The 19,761-nt window shown below is 36.1% G+C and overlaps 1 protein-coding gene across 3 annotated transcripts in view; it reads right to left on the bottom strand.

Annotated features, from left to right (window-relative positions):
- Nucleotides 1-19,761, bottom strand: part of LOC150100462 (integrin alpha-PS2-like) — a 511,813-nt gene that overhangs the window by 213,587 nt on the left and 278,465 nt on the right. For all 3 annotated transcript variants that reach the window (XR_016549302.1, XM_090403279.1, XM_090403280.1), the window contains exon 18: nucleotides 5,266-5,394. Coding sequence is in view for 2 of the 3 variants with exons in the window: in XM_090403279.1 (XP_090259405.1) it covers nucleotides 5,266-5,394 (129 nt within the window). In the remaining variant the exon portion in view is untranslated. The remainder of the gene's footprint in view (nucleotides 1-5,265; nucleotides 5,395-19,761) is intronic.

Below are 19,761 nucleotides of genomic sequence, written 5' to 3'. Positions count from 1 at the left end.
CATCAAAAACCAAAACAGATACATCAATCACAGGAAAAGCAAATGCCTCAAACACAAAACATTTCTCCAAACAATGAGAAATCAACATCAAGTGCCACTAAAGAAACTGAACCTTTGAAAGAACCAGTGTCTGCATTATCAACAAGCAAAGAAAAAGACAAACCACAAGATTGCAAAACAAGGAAATAGTAGTAGTACAACAAGTGCAAGAAAACAACCCCAAATAACCAAAGATGAACCACTGCTGGTGCACTAGAGATCACTTGCCTACAAGCATTCTAGAATCCTTCCAACAACCTGCAGAGGGTGATGAGGACACCAAGTTTTCTGAGTCCAAAAATGCAGGTCTTTCTCACACTGAAGGTCCACTGATAGCTGAGCAGCTTCAGAGCTTCTTTAAAAGTGTTCGAAGCTCATCAAAAAAACTGCTCACAGCTGAAATCAGTGGTTTAATTACCCAGCAGAAAGAATTAAGAACCATTCTGGCAAGGAAAAAAGGAAGAGAAACCATCAACCTCAGAAAAAATAATATAATACTTGATCAATGGGCTTGAATCCCAGATGAAATGTAATTATCCTTAAGGCAAATGGGAAGCATCATTCCAGTCAAAATAAATCAGTACATCATGAGCACCCCAGTAACTTTCATTAAATGCAAGAGGATGTACCACACCACTATGAAACAAGTTCATTCTGCAGCATATCCTTGCTCATCAGCCAGAAATAGTTAATGCAACAAACAAATTTCTACTCCACACAGAAACCTTGACAACAGCATTGGCCATATACTATGCACCATTGCCTTATCATACACCTTTGTGAATCAGGAGTCATTATTGATATCCACCAAAAAAGCTCCCTAAAATTACAGATCATTGATATCTTTATGCAATCGTTAAAACTCAAACTGGTAAGAGAATACATATAATTAGTGTATAAATACCACAGGATGAACAGCTTGCATTACAGATACTGGAATTCATTCACAATTACCTCACTGAAGTTAATGAATTCCACCTCATACTTCATTCATTTTATGGAGAGAAGAAAGAGGAGAGGAAGGCATGCAGGGAAGTTGAGAATAAATGCAGTAAACAATAGAATGAGAGCTAGATTTTTCTCCCATAGAGCAGTGCATAAGTGGACTGGCTTGCCTTTGAAAGTTGGGAGTACAAATAGCATGAATGAATTCAAGAAGGATATGACAGCTAGTGTGTATGTCAGGGGTCGGGAACCGGCGGCTCCGGAGCCGCATGCAGCTCTTGGCAGAACCAAGTGCAGCTCTTTTATATTGAATTAAAAGATACATAATTAATACAAACAAATAAATATTGTTTTTTAATACGGCCTGTTCATGGCACTAGATACTATGCATGTGACGTGTGTTACGCATGAAATTTTATGACATGAACTGACAGCTACATTACATTTGAAATACCGCTAAATATTAACGCTGCCTAAGGTAAACTAGCGCCACAGTGAAAATTTAAACTAATTGATCAGCTGTCCTCAAACACCACGGTTTTTAGATACATACGGATTTTAAATATGAAAATAAATATTCTGTTAGTTAACTTATTTATTGTGGTACTAAACTGGTGTTTAATTTAAGTTTTAAAAGAGGTAAACCGTAAGTAGACATATCGGTATACTAATAAATAATCTTTCTACGTGAGTTTTTTCCGTTATTTATGGTGTTTAATTTGGAGTCAGGTAATGTTATGCACAAATTAATTTTTATTATGTTATTATGTTGAATTTCTGTTTTTACTTGCAGGTAAATTTGTAATAATAACCCTCTTAATATGAGTTCAAGAAAAAGAAAAATAATCGAAGAAAACAGAAGATTCAATAAAATGTGGATAGAGAAATTTGCATTAATAGAAGTAAATGGAAATCCGCAATGTTCAGTTTGCCATCTACGACTTCAAAATAACAAATCAAGTCATGTCGAACGACATTTTCGAGGAAAACATTTAGAGTTCGGTAAGAAAATATCCTGAGGGTGATAACAGAAAAAAAGCTATTGAAGAATTACAAAAGAAAACATTGCTTTAGCAAAGAAATTTGTCAACTTGGACGAAATCTTTGTCGAATACTACTGAAGCAAGTTTTTTGTTATCCCTTGAAATAGCAAAAACGGGAAAACCTTTTACTGATGGTGAATTTCTAAAAAATTGCATGCATAATGTCTCTGAAATTCTATTTAAGGATATGAAAAATAAGGACGAGATACGTAAAAAGATTAAAGATTTACCTCTTTCGGCTAGAACTGTCAAGGAACAGATTGTAACAATTTCTGCAGAAGTTTCAAATATGAAAATTATGGATATTAATTCTGCTGATTTTATATCTATTAGGGTTGATAAATCAAATGATATTTCCGAAATGGCATAATGCTGCGTGATGGTTAAATACATCACATCTTCCAGTATTCGAAAGAACTTCTTGATATGCTAACACTTAAAGGACAGGTCAAGATATTTCAGAAACCTTCTAACAAGTTTGCAGAATAAAAATATAAATATTAATAATATAGTATGCATTGCGACTGATGGTGTGCCTTCTATGATTGCAAAAAATAAGGGATTTGTTAAATTATTCTCCACTCATATTCCACATGGAGTTATTTCATTTCATTGCATTTTGTATCAAGAAGCTTTAGTTGCAAATTCTTTGGGATTATTACCACAACTAAAAAGAGTGATAGATGTTGTTGTGCCAATGATCAATTTCATCCGATTTCAGATGTTGAATCACAGACTTTTTGCCACATTTTTAGAGGCACTAGGTAGTCAACATAAAGATTTAATGACATTCACATCTGTATGATGATTATCAAAAGGAAAAGCATTAAAACATTTTTTTCAATGCTTAAAAGAAGTAATAGTTTTCTTAACCACTAAAAATTATAATGTAAATCATGTGGAACTTCTCAGTAACCCCGAATGGATACAAAAGTTTTGTTTTTTTGCTTGATATGACAGAATATTTTAATAAGCTAAATTTGATGTTGCAAGAGAAGGGAAACACAGCCTTACAATTATTAGAGGCAGTCCTTACCTTTGAACAGAAACTAAGAGTGTTTTTCGAAGGTGTTACTGAAGAAAAATTTATATATTTTGAAAATGTAAAAAATTATAGATTGAATTTAAATCAAGAAAAAGTTGATTGCAAAATATTTGCTGAAATGATTACTGTTTTGGATTCATTTACAAGCAGATTTCAGGATTTTAAAAAAAAAACATCAGGAGATGATGAAAATTTTATTACATCCATTAAATTGCAACTTAGAATTAATAGATATTGAAGCTTTTCCCAGAATATCAATTGCAGAACTACAAATGGAGCTTCTGGAAATTCAGAATAAAAGCATCTGGGTACAAAAACTTCAGGAAATGGCAGCATAAATTGAAGAAAATTAGGAAACTATGGAAGAAGCACCACAGGAAATTATATTTAAATGTTGGAATTCTTTCCCAAGTAATTATTCAAATACCAGGCGACTTGCTTTTGGGGTTTTGACTCTTATCGGTTCAATGTACAATTGCAAACAATTTTTCTCTTCAATGAATTACATTAAAAATTAAGTTTAGGAACAAATTGACTGATGAAAGTTTGAAAGCCTAATTACTATTAAAATGCATGACATACAATCTAGATTTAAGTAAACTAGCTGAGAAGATGCAAAAATCAAAAGTCTCTTTAGTGAATTTTAAACTAAAACAATCAAATATCTATTAAAAAACATAATATTGTATTTTTGTTCGGACTAATTATTTTTTGCAATACAAAATCTGACTTTTTTGCAATATTATACTTACTTAAACATGTTTTGTGATTAAAAACTTAATCAAACTTAATGTTTGTTTTATTTATTGAACATATAAACAATTTATATGCAAACATAAAAGTGGTATTTGATATCTGGAAGTACTGAATTAAAAACAAATTTACCTAAATTTGAACTAACTGCAACTTTGAGACACCAGGAAAAATCAAATTAAAGTTGTGACTCCCAAAATTTTGTTTTAATTAATTTTTTTGGTGAAATGGCTCTTTGGTTCAAAAAGGTTCCCGACCACTGGTGTATGATTATGTAGTCTCCCTCAATGTGTCCATGAATCCTTTCAGGCCTCTGGAAATAATAATAATAATCAAAAAAGTAGAAAATCATGCTGCCTTTTCACAAATTTCTGCCCTGCTGCAGCTGTGAGGGTGTTGAAGAACTTGACTGGCATACACAGAGTTCTTATCTCAACCCCATCGATCACCTGTGGGATGAATAAGAATGTTGACTGCAAGCCTGGCTGAATTACCCAGCCTCCTTAATGCCCTTCTGAAAGAATGGAAGGAAATTACTGCAGCAACATACCAAAATCTAGTGGAAACCCTTACAAGAAGATTGAAGGCTAATATAGCAGCAAAGGGAAGAAAAACTCCATATTAATGCATTTCATATTGGAGGGAGAGTTTGGGATGTTTGAATATTTTTGATCAGATAGGATATGCATGATCTAGTAAACTCTCACTGTAGAGTTAGGTACTAAAGAAAGCGAATGTGTCTGCTATGATGAATTCCCTTTTAGCATAGTGGATGTTATGGGGATTGTGTGGGACGTCTTTGTAGTTTTTTCATAGTGAGTGAATTCACCATAACAGTGTTTGTGAGAGTGAGTGTTGCCTGTAATACCTAAATATACTGAAAACAAAAGAAGTAGTTAAGTAGTTATGAGAGTGCCATGTCAAGTGTCACTGAGCTCTTAGCATGGTCCATTTTACTGTTAATGTTTATCTGTGAAGATTGCAACAGTGTTTTCTTTTATACCTCTATGACCCAGCTGGCCTGGTTGGATTCAAACCCATCAGTGTATCTGCTCTCCAGCCAAGACAGTGGAGAGCAGATACACTTATGGGTTTGAATCTCATCAGGGGCATGGATGTTTGTGATTGTCCTACTTATTGTTTACCATATGTACTGCTGTAACCTATGTCCTGGCACAGTATGACCTTTGATGCCTTTGCACTATAAAAAAATAAAATAAAATAAATAAATAATTATCTCTATGACCTACAGTTGTGATGTATATAGCCACATCCACAACTACAAAGAGAGATGTCCAGATATTTTTGATCAGATAGTGTAAATAAGAAGAATTTATATTTGTTTGACACTGGTGAATGCAATAACATAAATACAAAGGTACAAAAAAGTCAAACATTCAGACTGGCAAACTAAAATATGCTTTATATAAACAGACTTACTTGTTTTGATAAAAAGTTTGGAACTTCAGCACTAAGAACTGGTTTCAGGGATAAACGATATGGATCAGCATCGAAAAGGTTGTAAGTTACTTGCACCGTTATTGGAGTCAACTTGTCTCTAACTTTATTCTAAAAACAATTGAAATGATTACATTAACAGTAAGCATTAACTGCTTACTGCTTACATTAACAGTAAGCAGTTAATCACTAAATTTTTCTCAAAGAACTCACATTAATTTATTAACTGTAAACCTGTAAATGATGATTGATTTTTATATCCATATTATTATTACCCAAGACCCCACGGAGTCAAAGACTCACCTGGAAGGTCCTTTTATCATACACACAGCTCATCATACCGTACTTTAAACACACTCAAATTCTCTGCAGACACCACACTCTCAGGCAAGGCATTCACAACTCTGCATGAAAAAAAAAACCTGCTTCTCACTCCCCTACTCACACCCTCTTTATACAGTTTCCAGGGATGACCTCTTGTTCTCCCTGATCTCCAACTATTTTCTGTATAACCTCTCCAGCATTGATCCTATAACAACCCCTTACTAACTTGTATCATATCTCTCCTCTTCCTCCTGTCCACCAGACTCTGCAAATTGCATCTTCTCAATCTTTCCTCATATTCGACATTCAAGAGGTTAGAAACTGCCTTAATCATTTGCTTCTGAACCCCTTTCCAGCAGCTCTTTGTTCTTCTGAAAGCCAGGTAACCAAATCTGGACACAATAGTCAACGTGTGGCCTAATCAAAGCCTTATACAATGGAACAGGAATCTCGCTACTTCTACAAGTCATTCTTCTCCACATCATTCCCAGAAGCCTTTGTGTTGTCTTCACAATTTTGGCTATGTGTCCCCTAAATTTCAGATCCATATCTGCTATCACCCCCCAGTTTCTCTTATTTCCTCCACCTCTGACAATATATCCTCACCAAGCATAAATTCTACATCCCATCTTTGTTTCCCAAATTTTAAAACCTTACATTTTGCAACACTGAACTCACATCCCAATTCCCCTTACTAACTTGTAGGTCTCTATCATATCTCCTATCCTCATCCTGTCCACCAGACTCTGCAAATTGAATCTTCTCAATCTTTCCTCATATTCAACGTTCCAGAGGTCAGAAACTACCTTAGTCAGTTGCCTCTGGACCCTTTCCAACATCTCTTTATTCTTATGAAAACCAGGTGACAAAATCTGGGCACAACAGTCAATGTGTGGCCTAATCAAAGCCTTATACAATGGAACAAGAATCTCCCTACTTCTACAAGTCAGTGTTCTCTGCATCATTCCCAGAAGCCTTTGTGTTGTCTTCACAATTTTGGCTATGTGTCCCCTAAATTTCAGATCCTTATCCACTATCACCCCCAGATCTCTTATTTCCTCCACCTCTAACAATATATTCTCATCGAGCATAAATTCTGCATCCCATCTTTGTTTTCTAAATTTTAAAACCTTACATTTTGCAACATTGAACTCACATTCCCATTTCCATGCCCAATCACTCAATTCATTCAAGTCTTCTTGTAAAGCCACAACATCTTCTCTACTCTTCATGGTTCATCCCAACTTTGCATCATCTGTAAACAACTGAATATCTCCATCAAAATCTTCACCAATATCATTAATATACAAGTTAAACAGTACTGGCCCTAAAATAGACCCCTGAGGCACACTACTAGTGACTTTCCTTTTCCTGGATATTGCTCTCCCATACACAACTTGATACCTATCAGATAGCAAGTCTCCAATCCAATGCAGTAATCTAACATCCAACCCCATTCACTCTAGTTTGACTATGAACTTATCATGCGGTAATCTATCAAAAGCTTTTATGAAATCTACGTAAATTACATAGGAAGCCAAGGAAGCAGCCCCTTATTACAATAAGCTGACGGCCTATTGTAATCTACTTATTACAATAAGGTGACAGCCATGGAAGCTGTCACCTTATTGTAATAAGTAGATTACTAAAACATGACTTTCCTTTAGCAAATCCATGCTGTCCATCAAAGATAACACCATTGTTGTCAACCCAACTTTGAATCCTAGTTCTCACAATCTTCTCCAAGAACTTAACCACAACACCTGACACACAGATAGGCTTATAGTTTAATGCCTGAGTTCTATCATCTCCTTTATGAAGTGGCACAATCTTGCTCTCCTTCCACTCCTTAGGAACTTGACCAAGTGCAAGACTCATATTAAAAAAATATGTCAACGCTGGCATCAACTCCCTGGTACATTCCTTCAGAATACGTGGGGATATATTATCAAGTCCCACAGCTTTATTAACATCTAGTTTGCTCAACTCCCCATACACCTCTTTCACTTACAGTCAGTCACTACTCTCCATTATCAACTGCTCTTAATCTCTCCATGAAGTCACATTCACAAGACTGAAAGACCTTTATGATCTGCATATTAAGTATCTCCACTACATTTCTGCAACAGCTGTCTTTATACCATCTTCTCCAATCAATGTTATCCTTCCATAATCATTCTTTCTTTTGCTGGCTACATATCGAAAGAACTCCTTAGGATTCTTTTTGGCTTCATTAGCTAATTGCTGTTCATATTTCAATTTTGCTACCCTCACCAACCAAGTCTCCCACCTTGCCTGGTTTTTTGTAATCCTCATGGAATTGGTTATTTCCACTTCTCTTATGCTGCCTCCATAATGCCCTTTTTCTTTACATAGCAAGACACTGCATCTACTAGATAGTTTTTGAAAATCTCTCAAGTTGCAGTGATCTCTCTTCCAGATAACTCCTCATTCCGTACTACACCTGCAAGCTGTTTCCTGAGCCCTTCATAATCCCCCCCCCCCCCCCACACACACACCACTGCTGCAAGTAATCACCTCATGGTCACTCTCACCAATTGGTGGGTGATTTGACACCTCATTTATAATTGCATCCTCTGATGAGATGACTAAATCCAAAATCCCTCAATCCTTGCGTGCCATCTGTTACATACTGTCTGAGGTAGTTATCCCTCAAAAACTCAAGAAACCCATTTTCTTTACTTCCAGTTGCTATCTCATCATTCCAGTCTATATTGCAATAATTAAAACCACCCATAATGATCACTCTTTTCTTATTTGCTAGGCTAATTTGATCATACATTTCATTATCACTACCATGCACATTACCTGGTTTATAACAACATCCAACCAAGTATTTCATTCCATTCAACTCTATCTCACACTATACTGCCTCAAAACCATGGGCACTATTTCCCTCTTGCATATCTACTTTGTATGGACATAATTCTTTCTCTATCATCAATAGCACTCTCCCTCCCTTTTTACTCCTTCTATCCTCACGAAACACATTATACCCTTCCATCTCTATTCCTATCAGGATGTCGTCCTCGTCATGACTTATAACAAAATCAATATAGCTTAAAAAATAACTAAAAGAATAAAGTTACTATATTAAAATGACAAAGGAGTGCTGAAGTGTAAAAAAAAATCTTATTTAAGCAAAAATGAGTTTGAACTTTAATTTTAACCTGCTCCACCCTGAAATAACTTATTCATTCTCTACCTGAAATTTTGCAAGCATCACAAAAGATACAGAAAAGCAAAGATATCCAAACCAAGAGCACCTGACTAGACTGAGTGCTCTGAGAATCATAAAAAAAGGTAAATTTCACACTATTCCTGTATGATGATGCCCTTTATTATAGCAAATGATCTAGTAGGTCATTTCAGTTTTCATGCAATCATCATTTGTAGCAGAATTTTGTTTCCTTACAAATTGTTTTGTCAAATTTTGTTATTAAATATTTACAATTTATTTACAATTAGAAATCAGTAAATAAATAAATTAAAGTAAATAATTAAATATATTTTAGCATTTTAGTCAAGATACCATATCATGAAGATGCTGATATATATACAGAGGCATACAGGATACTATGACAGCAATATATGAAAAAGTTTACATTATTAATAACTTCCTATCAACTATGTTCTTTTGAATTAGTCTTTTTATCTGCCAGGACTCCAATCTTCTAGAGCCTCTGTAGCTCAGTCATTATAAATGAAGCCCTTTAGTAGGAAAGACATCTGGGTTCGATTCCCGTCACTGACGTGAGGAACCTTTATCTGGCTCTTTTGAAGAAAGATGAGTTAGCTGGTCTCATATGGAGGTAGGGGTTTTTGTCCCCCAGAATAGGCAAACTGGTCTTGTGAACACACACACATCTACAGACATAGGACACACAGGAGGCAAGGGGCCAACCACTTTATCCTCGAGATGGTTACGGTTGCAAGAATAAGAAACCTCGACACCATAAAAGGTAGAAGAGGAGGATTAAGAAAGAAAGAATGAAAAATTCCAACCTCGTTATCTTTAATATTCTGATTAATTAAAGCACATCAATTTGTATCAATCCAACCCACATCGTGGTCTTTCTCTGGGTCTTTTTCACGCCATCTTCGCATCAAACATCTGCTTTCCTTTTCCATTCTGTTTATAAGATACCACCTCAGGTTAGCTCTGCTCACACATTCTGAATGCTAATGATGTCAGGTTCCTTCTTAATTTTCTCATATCAATAGTTTCCAGTAACTGATCAACTATTTCACTTCTAACCCAGCTCTCAGATTCATGAGTTAAAACCGACTTGAACAGTGTCTTGTATATTGCTAGTTTAGTGTTCAAATATAATATCTCTCTTATTCCCTATAAAATTTATTCAGCTGATTCCTGCTCACCTAACTATTACCAATTTTATTAACTCAGTTTCTAATTTCCACATTTAGTTTTCCATCTTCATCAAAAATTGGGGCTAAATAGCTGAAACATTAATGTAGTTGAAGTTTTCTATGTTTTGGCCTATTTTCCAGTCTGTCTTCTTATTGCTTATTTTTTCATACCAAATTTATTATAGCATTATTGAATTTTGGAAAGAACAGTGTGTAAGAAAGTTTTAAAAAAAGAATCAAAGCTGAGTAGCTTTTAGAAGTAAACTAAGACTCAACTATGCAAACATCACTGAAGAAAAAATGAAACAAATTGAAAACAAGAACCAAATCTTGGAATCTCAGTGACAAACTCTGAACAAAACATTGACTGATTCAGCTAGGGAGGTATACGGTGAAGTTGTCTGCAAGGATAAAAAAATAAGAACACATGCTGGACACAAGAAGTTAAAGATGCAGTCCTGGAAAAGAAGAAAGCATACAAAAGTTCCTGGCAAATCAGTTGGCACATGCCCTAGAAGAATATAGAAAAAATGCATGAAGCTGTGTGTAAAAGTACTTAAACAAAAGTCATGGGAAGACTTTGGTAAGAGCATAGAAAATAAATATCAGGAAGGTGGCAAAATGTTCTGGAGGCATTGAAGAAGCTTAGAAATTATTATTATTATTATCCCAAGACTTCATGGAATCAAAGACTCATCTAGGAGGTCCATTTATCATACACACAGCTCATCATACTGTGCTTTAAACACATACAAATTCTCTGCAGACATCATTATCTCAGGAAAGAAAGGCATTCCAATCATTCAGAACTCTGCATGAAAAAACCTACTTCTACCACTCCCATGCTCATATCCTCCTTATACAGCTTCCAGGAATGAGCTCTGGTTCTCCCATGATCTCCCACCGTTTCCTGTAAAACCTCTCCAACATTGATCCTATAGCAACCATGTACTAACTCGCAGGTCTCAATCATATAACCCCTCTCCCTCCTATCCACTAAAATCTGTAAATTACATCGTCTCAACCTTTCCTCATATTACATTCCAGAGATCAGAAACTACCTTAGTCAGTTGCCTCTGGACCCTTTCCAATGTCTCTTCGTCCTTTTAAAAACCAGGCCAAATTTATGCACAGTGGTCCATGCGTGACCTAATCAAAGCTTTATACAATGGAACAAGAATCTCCTTACATCTACAAGTCAGTGTCCTTCACATCATTCCCAAAATTCTTTGTGTTGTCCTCATAATTTTGGTAATATGTCCCCTAAATTTCAGATCCTTATCCACTATCACCACAAGATCCCTTTCCTCCACCTCCAACAATATATCCCCTCTCTCTCTATGTTCACTGTGCATCTATAGATGCCGTCTGGTCACTCCAATGCTCGGTGATGTGCCACACCAGGCCTCACCATGTAGTCCTGTTGTTTGCTTTTCTGGCAGCCTCAACTCTCTGTAGATCAGTCACTCCACACACTCCATCCATCCATCTCATTGATGGTCTACCCCTGCTTCTTTTTCCAGGAACATTACCTTCTATTACTGTTCTGAGAAGTCCTCCTTCCATCCTTTCTATGTGTCCAAAATATTTTAACTTTCTTCTGTCAATATCCTTAAGGAGCCTTAAAGTTCTACTAATATTTTCTAACACCCATTCATTTGTACGCCTTTGATATCCTCAACAGCCTTCTATAACACCACATCTCAAAAGCAGATATCCGTTTCTTATCTGACTTCTTTAGGTTCCAAGTCTCGCATCCATAAGTTGCTGTTGGAAAAACAACTACATCTAAAATCCTCAACTTTGTTCCCATGGAGATAGATCCATCCTTCCAGATTTTAGACAGGTCTCTGACTGTTGTTTTAGCCATTCCTAACCTTTTTCTGACATCTTCTGAACAGCAATTCTTCACATTAATAATGGATCCCAGGTACTCAAACTTGCTGACTTCCTCAATTCTTTCTCCATTAAGATACACTTGTTTCTCAAGAGCTTCTCTATTTGTTTTTCCTTTGAGAACCATGATCTGTCTTATTAGAATTGAGTTGAAGTCCTCTGTTATTACTGATCTTGTTAACTTTGTCAAGAATTAGTCCTAGTTCTTCCATGTCATTACAAAGGAGTACTGTATCATCAGCGTACCTCAGATTACTGATCAATCTACCTCCTATCGTAATTCCTGTCCTGAGCTCATCCAATGCTTCACGCATGATGTCCTCTGCATATATGCTAAACAAGTGAGGAGAAAGTAAACATCCTTGTCTAACTCCTTTTCCAACTTGAAGCCAGTCAGTCAATCCAACACCTGTTCTTACTGTGACTTCTCGCTCCTTATACAAGTTGGCTATCAACCTGATAGTGTTGAGGAAAACCCATTCTTTTCATTACTTCCCACAGTTCAAAACATGCTCAACACAGTCAAAAGCTTTAGAGTAGTCTAAGAAACACATTACCAGAGGGAGTCTGAATTCTTTATATTTTTCTATGATCTATCTAAGACAAAGGATCTGATCTCTGGTACCATTACTTTTCCTAAAACCTGCTTGTTCCTCAGGCATCTCTGCCTAACTTTGGCCTCAATCCTATTTTGCATGATCTTTAATAAAATTTTGCTTGCATGAGATATCAAACTAATAGTTCTATAATTCTTGTCTTCTTCCAGTTTCTAGGCCATGATCCTGTCTCCCATATCCTTGTAATCAATCTATGAAGCACTCTTATCCCTCCATCCCCTGTGGTCTTAATTAACTCTGCTGGGATTTCATCTGCACCTGGGGCCTTATTGCTGTTGAGCTGCTTAACTACTCTTTCAACTTCGTGCTATGTGGAGGAGGTTCCAAATCAAAATTTTCTTGGTGGGTGGACTCCACATTTTATCCACTCTGCTGTACAGTTCCTCATAGTATTCTTTCCATCTGTTTTTGATTTCCAACTCTTCTGTTAGTAATGATCCATTCCTGTCTTTATTTACATTCAATATTATATATCCCCACCAAGCATAAATTCTACATCCCATCTTTGTTTCCCAAATTTTAAAACCTTCCATTTTCAGCACTGAACTCGCATCCTCATTCTCGTTCTTTCATTCTTTCTTTTGCTGGCTACATATTGAAAGAACTCCTTAGGATTCTTTTCGGCTTCATTAGCTAACTGCTGTTCACGCTTCAATTTTGCTACCCTCACCAACCAAGTCACCTGCCTTTCCTGGTCTTTGCAATCCTCATGGAATTGGTTATTTCCACTTCTCTTATGCTGCCTCCATAATGCCATTTTTATCTATATCACATGCGTAATCTCTTCATTCATCCATTTCACACCTACCTTATTTAACCTTCTCACCCTTGGAATCCAGTTAGACATTGCTTCTACTAGATAGTTCTTGAAAATCCCCGAAGCTGCATCGATCACTTTTCCAGCTAACTCCTCATTCCATGCTACACCTGCAAGCTGTCTCCTCAGCTCCTTATAATCAACAGCCTTGTAGTTCCACATATACCCTTTTCTTATGCAGGTTCTCATACTGGTGGCCACTGGAGGTCAGTCTCATCACCACCAACTGGAGGGTGATGAGACTGACCACCCTCCAGTTGGTGGTCACTCTCACCAACTGGAGGGTGATTTGACACCTTATTTATAATTATATTTTTCGGATGGGATGATAAAATCCAAGACCCTCAATCCTTGTGTGCCCTCTGTTACATACTGCCTGATGTAGTTGTCACTCAAATACTCATTTTCGTTATTTCCAGTTGCTATCTCATCATCCCAGTCTATATTGCCTAATAAAAATCACCCATAATGATCACCCTTTTCTTAATTACTTGGCTAAGTTGATTATACATTTCATAGTCACTACTATCCACATTACCAGATCTATAATAACATCCAACTAAGTATTTCATTCTATTTCCTCTATCTCCCACCATACTGCCTCAAAACCACTGGCACTATTTCTCCTCTTGCATCTCTACTTTGTATGGACATAACTCTTTCTCTATCATCAATAGCACTCCCCTCCCTTTTTGCCTTTCTATCCTCACGAAACACATCATACCCTTCCATCTCTCTTCCTATTAAGATGTCATCCTCATCCAACCATGTCTCACTTATTCCAACAATTCTTGGAATAAGTGAGATTCAACAGATTCAATTAATACAACCATTTCATTTGGCTTCTTTCTTACACACATTTCTACTGTATTTATTTGGGAGTATAACATCGTTTGCATACAAGTAAAGAAATGAAATTAACATCTCCAATTTTGATATCAGGTTTAATGCCACTTTTCTTCATAATATGATTAACACAGTTGATTAATAACATTGGATATAATATGTCTTACACCTGATTTAACATAATCTTTCTGTATCTTCTTTAATTCTAACTGCTGACTTATAACTCAAATATAGATTATGTATCATTCTGTACAAAGTTCCATTTATATGACATAAATGCAATGTTTTGAACAGCTTTTCTTTCGGCACTTTGTCATGTGCCTTTTGTAGAGCTACAAAACTTAAATACTTTCAATATTCCTATAATTTTCAACCATTCGTTTTAAAGAAAACCTGATCCTGACAACCCCTGTTTGGCCGCCTGAAACCCGCTTGTTCTTCAAGTTGGTCTTTAACAATTTTTCTAAGTCTCTTTTTAAGCAAGCTTTCATAAATTTAACCCAGAACATTTAGTAAATGTTGGTTAAATTTATGAAAGCTTGCTTAAAAAGAGACTTAGAAAAATTGTTAAAGACCAACTTGAAGAACAAGCAGGTTCTTCAAGAAAATCCTCTGTAATTCTCTTATTCAGTTATATTTACCTTTTTATAGAATGATTACTATTAGAGCTCTACTCAAATCAGCTGCAATTCTGTCCATGCCTTCTGAATTATGTAGTGCATCCCCCTGTGGAATCTTTATACCTCCATACTTGAGCATCCCTGGTTGAATACCATTCACTCTAGCTGCCTTCCCACATTTCAGGTATTTGATGGCTGTTTCTATCTCAAGCATTCCTCTTGAATGTTTTCCACCTGTCACTGCTTGTTTCATTTAGCAATCATTCAAAGTAATTACCTTAGATATCTATAACATCTTTATCTTCAGTTTTCATGTCACTTTTATCATCTCTAATTCCTTTCATAGTACTCTTTCCTCCATCTTTAAGTGTTTTCAAAAGACTCCAGAATATTTTGCCACCTTCCTAATATTTATCTTCTATAGCTACTTTTACACACACACACTGCTTTGCTCTCTTACATTTTCTCTGTATTCTCTCAGAGCATATGATAATTTATTTACTAGGAACTTTCAGAACAGTATCTTCTTTTCCATGAGTACCTCCAACTTCTTGAATCCACCATGAAGTTCTGATTTTTCTAGCCTTACAAACAACTTTGCCACAAGTCTCTCTCTCTAGATGGATAAATCAATCAATGTTGTTTTTAGAATCTGCAATGGTCTCCAATGTTTGATTACTGTTTTCAAACTCCATTTTTCTTCCAATAATATTTGTATACTTAAGTTGACAGTTCACCTCTGACAGCTGCTCAACTCTGACAAAACTCTCACATATTTTTCTTTTCAGTATATGTTTAATTTTATTCTGCTCTAGACTAAATGGTGATCACTTCTTATTTGAAATCTCCTGAATATTCTGATATCCTGAGCGAGAATGAAAATATGGCTATCAAGGCTATCAATGAGACTTTTCTTTATTCTTTGCATTTTCTCTCCATGTAAATTTCACCATATTTATCAAACTAATGCATCAAAGTCATTATACTTATGAAACTGAAATTGTTTTGGCAAATTTAATCTTCAAACCAAAATTCAAAATTTTAAACAAAGTTCAGACCAAATTATATCAATTTCTGTCTTGCCAGAGTGGAGTTATTGCTTTGCATCATTTCTCATCATTCTGCTAAATTTAGCCACTAAAAATAGTTTGATTTAAAACAAAAGTTAGAGAGTGTTTGAATAAGTTTACAAATAAAGTAAACTTACTCAAGTTTATCTTATTTGTAAACTAAGTAAATTATTAAGTAAAGAATACAAATAACAATTTCAACAGAACCCACACACCAGAGAGAGAGAGAGAGGAGAATAAAAGACAGAGAGGAAAAAAATAATTTAATAAGTGCTTATGAAAGGTTGCTTAATGTACTTGAAAAGAACATTCCTGAGTATAATTTCATATCTATTAGTAAATTCATGATATAGTGAGCATGTATGAAAATGCAGCAGTCATTAGAATGACTGCTGCATTTTCATATATCAAATCACCAAAAAACCCCACTTTTTTTGTATAATTTTTAAATGATTGAATGTAGGCTGACATTAGCATAAACAAAACTGTGAGTAATACTTTTCCCTGGACGGAATTGATTTTCCACAACTTTAGATAACTTATAACGAAGTTGATCTCACATCTGGACATACAATGGTGGGTTAATTCTGGAGATCTGAAAGGAGACTTGAGAAAGATGTCAATTTGTATTATATATTTTATGAAACTAACTAAAAGAGTAGAAAGGCTTATGTGCTGGAGGTTTATGTTAATTTATTTAATGGTATTAATTCACAACACAAGAATAATAAGAAATAATTAATATTTATTTAACTTATTTGCTGATATTTCACTGGAATTATATCTAGCATCTTCAGAGTACAAAAAACATGTCACAGTGCATGAACACAAACAGCACACAAACATCAATAATTTAGTTAACAGTGTTCCAAGTTTGAAAGAATGTATGAACAACACAAGGAACTAAAGTCCTAATTAGAGCTATCTTTGTTCAATAAAGAGAGAGAAAGAGCTTTTGTTTGCTCTTAAAATCTCCCAGTCTCCCAGATTTTTGGTAAATTGATACAACCATACTTGTTGAGTTTAGGGAATGTTTTAAAGTTGCTGCTGATTCCAAACACAATTTCATGGACTTTTAATGACTTCTGTGTAGCACTTTTGTTTTCTCACATTTAATCCTGTGTAAAGTGGTATCGAAGGCATGGTTTGCTATTCCTGACTTGCCATAACGATGTGCTGAATGCACGTTTTTATGTTCTCAGAGGCATATATCAACAGTTCTTCCTGTCTGTCCTTAGTAAGCCAGGTCAAAAGTACAGGGCTCATACGCTCCTTCCTGGATGTGATAAGAGAGAATGAATGAGAATTGCCAATTTGATTTAAATGTGGTGAGGAGCTGATATTTATTAAATTCTCTAGATATCTTTTTGGATGTGCCCTGAATATATGGGATGACAATAATCTTGAGTATTAGAAGATGAAGGGGTTTTCTGGGGAGTACTTAGTATTTTGCCTCTTCTTTGGGGATTATAGCCATTGGTTAAAAAAAGTGTGATGCAAGTAAGCAAGTTCAGTGATAAGAGCATTATCATTGGAACTGATGACACTGTGAGTTAGTGTTTTAAGGACGTCATAGCTGTTAAGCTGGATGAGGTGTGATTATCTGTGTAATTATTATTATTATTTGACACCTCCAGGGAGTCAAAGGACTCATCAAGGGAGGGCTCTACAACTCTGTCTCCACCATTCAATCACCAACTGACCGCAACTACACCAATGCCATCTACCGCCGACTACCACTGGTATTTCCACAGATAATCACAAACATCCATGCCCAAGGCAGGATTCGAACCCGCAGCCTTTTGGCTGGAGAGTGGGTACACTATCCACTCAGCCAACCAGGCCGGCATATCTCCCAGTACATGAGTTTTCTATAAACAGAAAAAGATAATGAACCATTAGGAAGGCACGTGACTAGTGTGCCTACGAGGGCCAACAGTCATTAGCTTCCTGTTCAATTGTGGATTTTAGGGTGTTAGCTATTTAAATGCACTAAAAATGTACACTGCTTGGAAAGAAGTCAACGGACCCCATCGTGTGAGGAACACACAGCCATGGCACCCACCTTAACAACATATAAACCTCCTTTTGCTGTGATGACTGCAGCAATCCTATGAGGAATACTTTCAACAATCAATGAGAATTTTGGAACCATTCTTCTTGGAACCATCATTCGTGTAAGCATGTAATGAGGTTCAGACTATTTTTGAGTGCACATCAATTGACCTCACCCGATGCTCCAGTTCAGCCCACAGATATTTAAATAGGGTTGAGATCAGGGATCTATGGAAGCCGGTCATGTGTGGGGATGTTCATGTCCACAAACCATGCAGTTATTACAGCAGCAACCTTATGACATGGCGCATTGTGTTGCTGAAAGACACAATGATCAGCAGTGGCAGCTCATAGCTTGAAATCGTGGGGTGCTGCAACTTTCAAAATATACATACACACTGTAAGTACAGTGTATACGTGTTTGGATAAAATATCAAAATTATGGTAAAAATTTTTAAAAAAAATTAAACATGAAATAATATTGTTTATTATCAATAAAATTATACAGTGCTTAAGGGTCAAAGCTGTATAACTGAGAGGAGACCTCCACATAGCCTTTAAAGGAATGTGGAGAACTGACCAGGGCTTCTGACCTAATCTCCAATCCTCACCTTCTCGTGGTGCACCCTGTTGGGTATCTACTTGGATACAGAACGAACGACGATGGGCTGGCAATTTGGGATTTAGCCGACCAAATTGTATTCTTAATAATTAAACCAAAATAATAAATGATGGTACGACATGACAAAATTTCATGCCAGCTGGGGCGTCGCCCGGTTAAACAAGGCCCACGTTGTTTTCGCCGGGACACCAGGGCGAACAGTGAAAAGTCAGCTACTGGAACAAAACTGAAAACAAACCCCAACTCAACATCACCAGAGTTAAAGATCGGTACTATCAACATAATAAGCCTGAATGGCAAAGAAATGGAGCTAGCTGAGGAATTAGATAAGTACCAGATCGACATAATAGGGGTGACTGAAACAAAAAAGACAAAAACTGGTGAGATCTTTCTGAGCAATAATTCAGGCAATGACAATCAAGGAGAAGGAGTAGTCATAGCATTCAACACAAAATACGAGGCTAATCTTCTTGAATGGCAGTTAGTCTCAAGTAGAGTAATGTGGGCAAATATGAGAATGGGGAACTGGACAATGAGACTTATTTGTGCCTATGGTCTCACAGAAGGTTCTACTAAAGTAGAAGTGGAGAAATTTTTTGAGGCTTTAGAAAAAGCAACTGACACAATGAAAAAGGAAAAGTTGGTCCTTGTTGGGGATCTAAATAGCATAGCAGGAAATGATTGTCAGACATACAAAAATATTTTGGGAAAATTTGGAGAAAAGAGCAAAGCTAATAATAATGGCAAATATCCGTTGGATTTCTGCTCAGGACATGGACTGGTTATTACTAACCATGTTCCAACATAAAAATGTGCACAAATTCACATTGAGAGAACAGACAAAGAATAAGAAGAGTCTCATTGACTATGTTATTGTTGATAGTGATGTTTTCTCCCTGGGGCTGGACACCAGAGTATACAGAGGATTTGAAATTGGAAGCGATCACTATTTAGTCTTGAGCAGGATAAAATTGAATTTCATATTGAAAAGAATAACATGTAAGAAAGTTTTAAAGCAAATAAAAGTTGAGCAGCTCTCAGATGTGAACTGTAGATTAAAACACACAAAGATTATTGAAGAAAAAATGAAAGAGTTTGAGAACAGAAATCAAACCTTGGAGATTCAGTGGCAAACTCTGAAGAAAACATTGATTTAGCCTGCCAGAGAGGCATGTGGTGAGGTTGTCTGCAAGGATAAAAAAATCAGAACTCCCTGGTG

Source organism: Typopeltis vanoorti, chromosome 13 (genome assembly GCF_054136105.1).
Source record: "Typopeltis vanoorti isolate ZY-2024b chromosome 13, IOZ_Tvanoo_1.0, whole genome shotgun sequence".
Taxonomy (NCBI): domain Eukaryota; kingdom Metazoa; phylum Arthropoda; class Arachnida; order Uropygi; family Thelyphonidae; genus Typopeltis; species Typopeltis vanoorti.
This window is presented reverse-complemented; position numbering and strand designations above follow the sequence as displayed.